This window comes from Meles meles, unplaced genomic scaffold (assembly GCF_922984935.1).
Source record: "Meles meles unplaced genomic scaffold, mMelMel3.1 paternal haplotype, whole genome shotgun sequence".
NCBI classification, from domain to species: domain Eukaryota; kingdom Metazoa; phylum Chordata; class Mammalia; order Carnivora; family Mustelidae; genus Meles; species Meles meles.
The window spans coordinates 931528-934509 of NW_025721609.1; the positions used below are offsets into that span (position 1 = coordinate 931528).

The 2982-nt window shown below is 38.6% G+C and overlaps 1 protein-coding gene across 1 annotated transcript; it reads right to left on the minus strand.

The window, feature by feature from the left end:
- Positions 1 to 315: 315 nt before the first annotated feature.
- On the minus strand, positions 316 to 1296 carry LOC123936585 (olfactory receptor 2T33-like). The gene has a single exon (XM_045997024.1). The coding sequence runs from the start codon at positions 1252 to 1254 to the stop codon at positions 316 to 318; it is 939 nt and encodes a 312-aa protein (XP_045852980.1). The 5' UTR covers positions 1255 to 1296.
- Positions 1297 to 2982: the final 1686 nt, after the last annotated feature.

Below are 2982 nucleotides of genomic sequence, written 5' to 3' on the forward strand. Positions count from 1 at the left end.
GGTGTTTTAAGATATACCACAATTAAAAAGAAACTACAACTGACATTGAATATTGTTTGACTACTTAGTTCATTCTTTGAACAAATACTTATTGTATGGTGTGCTGTAAAAACATTTTAATGATCTGTATCAACAAAATTTTAACAATCCATTTGGATGTGATAATGACAACCTAAGAAAATATCCAAACTATGAAGCTTTGTCTTCATTTCATTATAAAATAGTAACAGATATAACAGATATATAACTTTTCTCTAGGAAATCCCACAGAGTCACTTTATACAGCCTTTAAATCAGGAGCAAATCAATGTGGTCTTAGTCATGACATAAGGCAGCACACTGACCCATACACTTTCTCAGGACTCCCTTGACTTCAGTGTTCCTCATACTGTAGATGAGGGGGTTCAACAAAGGAGTGAATATCGTATAGAAGGCTGACACCACTTTATCACTATTAGCTGACCTGTAAGATTTGGGTTGCATATAGTTAAAAATGGCAGCTCCATAAAAGAGTCCCACCACAGAGAGGTGGGAAGAACAGGTGGCAAATGTCTTCTTGCGAGCTTCTCTAGAATTCATCTGGAGAACTGCAGCTAAGATGAAACTATAGGAAATCAGTATAAGAGAAAATGGGACCAGGAGCATTAATACACAGCAGCTGTACATCACATACTCAAAAACAAATGTGTCGGCACAAGCCAAACGCACCAGAGTAGGGGCCTCACAGAAGAAATGATTGATTTCATGTGCATCGCAAAATGGGAAGCTCAGGGTAGCAGCAGCCTGCATGAGCCCATCAGCTGCCCCCAGGAACCAAGACCCCATAGTCATTCTCAGGCATAATTTCCAGCTCATGAGAATGGGGTATCTCAGTGGGTGGCAAACAGCCACATAGCGGTCATAGGACATGGCTGCTAAGAGGAAGCACTCACCCCCACCCAAAGTGAGGAGGAAGAAGATCTGTAACCCACAGCCAGCAGGGGAGATAGACTTCTTGCTAGTCAAGTAGTTAGCTGCCATTTGGGGCACAATGGTAAAGACCAGCATCATGTCCATGAGGGAGAGTTGGCTCAGTAGGAAGTACATGGGCGTGTGGAGACGAGTATCCTGTTGAATCAGGAAAACCATGAGTGCATTGCCTATGAGGGAGGTGAAGGCAATTGTCAGAACCATCACAAAGAGAAACAGATGGGCTTTTGTGTGGTTAAAGAGTCCTAGAAGAATGAAATCTGAGGTGGTGTTCCAGATGTTCATGATTTTAAACAGGAGTGACACTGTAAATGAAGAAAGAGATAACAGTTTTTTATCATTTGCAATGGTCTATTTCAATTGCATTTTTATTGATAAGTACATGGATGATAATGATAAAATATTTTTAAGTCTTTCATCTGCCATTTAAAGCAATTGACTTGGACATAAAATTAATTTCAACTTTTTCCAAATTATTCTTTTTCAAAGTTTTCAAAATAAGTACCCCCATATTTATTATTGATTCATTAGGATAATAAATATTTTGATCAATTGCAAGGATATGATAACTGTGTCTTTGTACCACATGATACCAACATAAGTGAAAAAAGGACAGTATTCACGTAATTTGTAATTTATGTTAGTGTCTCGTCTTATATTATGCATAGTTAAAATTCTTAGAAGCTGAGTTACATCAATGTGTTTAACTATATAAAAAGTAGGTCCTTGATACAAGAATTATACATATAAAACAAAGCAACATTTTTGTAAACTGGTGTACTACATGTTGACTTACTAAAATTTGAATTTTAAAAACTATCAAAATGAGATCACCTTTCTTTTTTTTAGTATATGTGCTGCCGAAGCGAGCACGAGATCACCTTTCTTGATATCATTTATGTCAGGAAGGCATTGATTTTTTTCCAAAAAGGATTTAGATTTTCAAGTCTAGGAGCTAAAATACTGAGTCTGGATGCACAGGAAAGATGGCAGAGAAGTAGGGGACTCCATTTCAACTGGCCCCCTGAATTTAGCTGGATATCTACCAAATCATTCTGAATAGCCACAAAATCATCCCAAGATAAAAGAATATCTATCTGGATTTCTACCAGCAGAATAGTAGCTACTTTTTGCAACGTAAGATGTGCAGTGTCATGAATCTGTGGGGATATATTGGAAGATAGACAGAAAAGGAGGGGGGCTTCAGATAAGCTGGTTCCTGGAAAGTGATATAACACCAGAACACAAAAGTCTCCTGTGTCAAGAACCAGGCAAAATCTTGCAGATCTGTATCTCCTGGGAAACTCCCCTAGAGCAGTGCTCAGACAGAATCCATGAGCTTCCTGTATGCTTGGGAGCTTGTGGCTGCTCATGGTTTTAGAATTACAAAGGGAAGGGACATGCTAGGGTCTCTAGGAAAATTTCTGAGAAAGCCACTGTGGGCATGCACTGGAGGAGGCTACAGTTTTCAGTGGTACAAAAATAGAGGTTGTCCTGGAGCATTTATTGAAGAGAGCAGGCTGTGATTTCTCTGCTCTGGAACAAAGGTTTGTGTGTATACATTTTTGCTCTGACCCTCAGAAGTGGCAGGAAGAGCTGGTAGAGACCAAAAGCTCAAAAGACAAGTTTTGATGGAGCTCATCCCCCCAACGGGGGGGTGGGGTAAATCTGCCCAAACATGGTTGCCTGAGAAAGAGTACCACAGGCTTCTCTATCAGAACACAGGCTGGAAGAACAAGAGGCTGACAACCCTATGGACCCCATAATACTGTAAAATCCCAACAGCAGTGGAAAATTGTATATTGAGCTCCAAGCATTGCCTCATGGGTTGTTTATTATTCAGATACAATTATCTTTTTCTTTTTATTCTTTCTCTTATGCTTCTAGTTTTTTTTTCTTTTTATCTCTTTTTTTCATTTCAACTAGATGTTTAATATATCAACTTATATTTCACAGTAGCTTTTTAAATTGTACTTTTACACACTTCTGTCTTTTTCAGATATATGCTTCATT

Bases quoted from the DNA above. Each gene is read 5' to 3' on its own strand.
- LOC123936585 (XM_045997024.1), bottom strand. From the start codon at position 1,254: ATGAACATCTGGAACACCACCTCAGATTTCATTCTTCTAGGACTCTTT.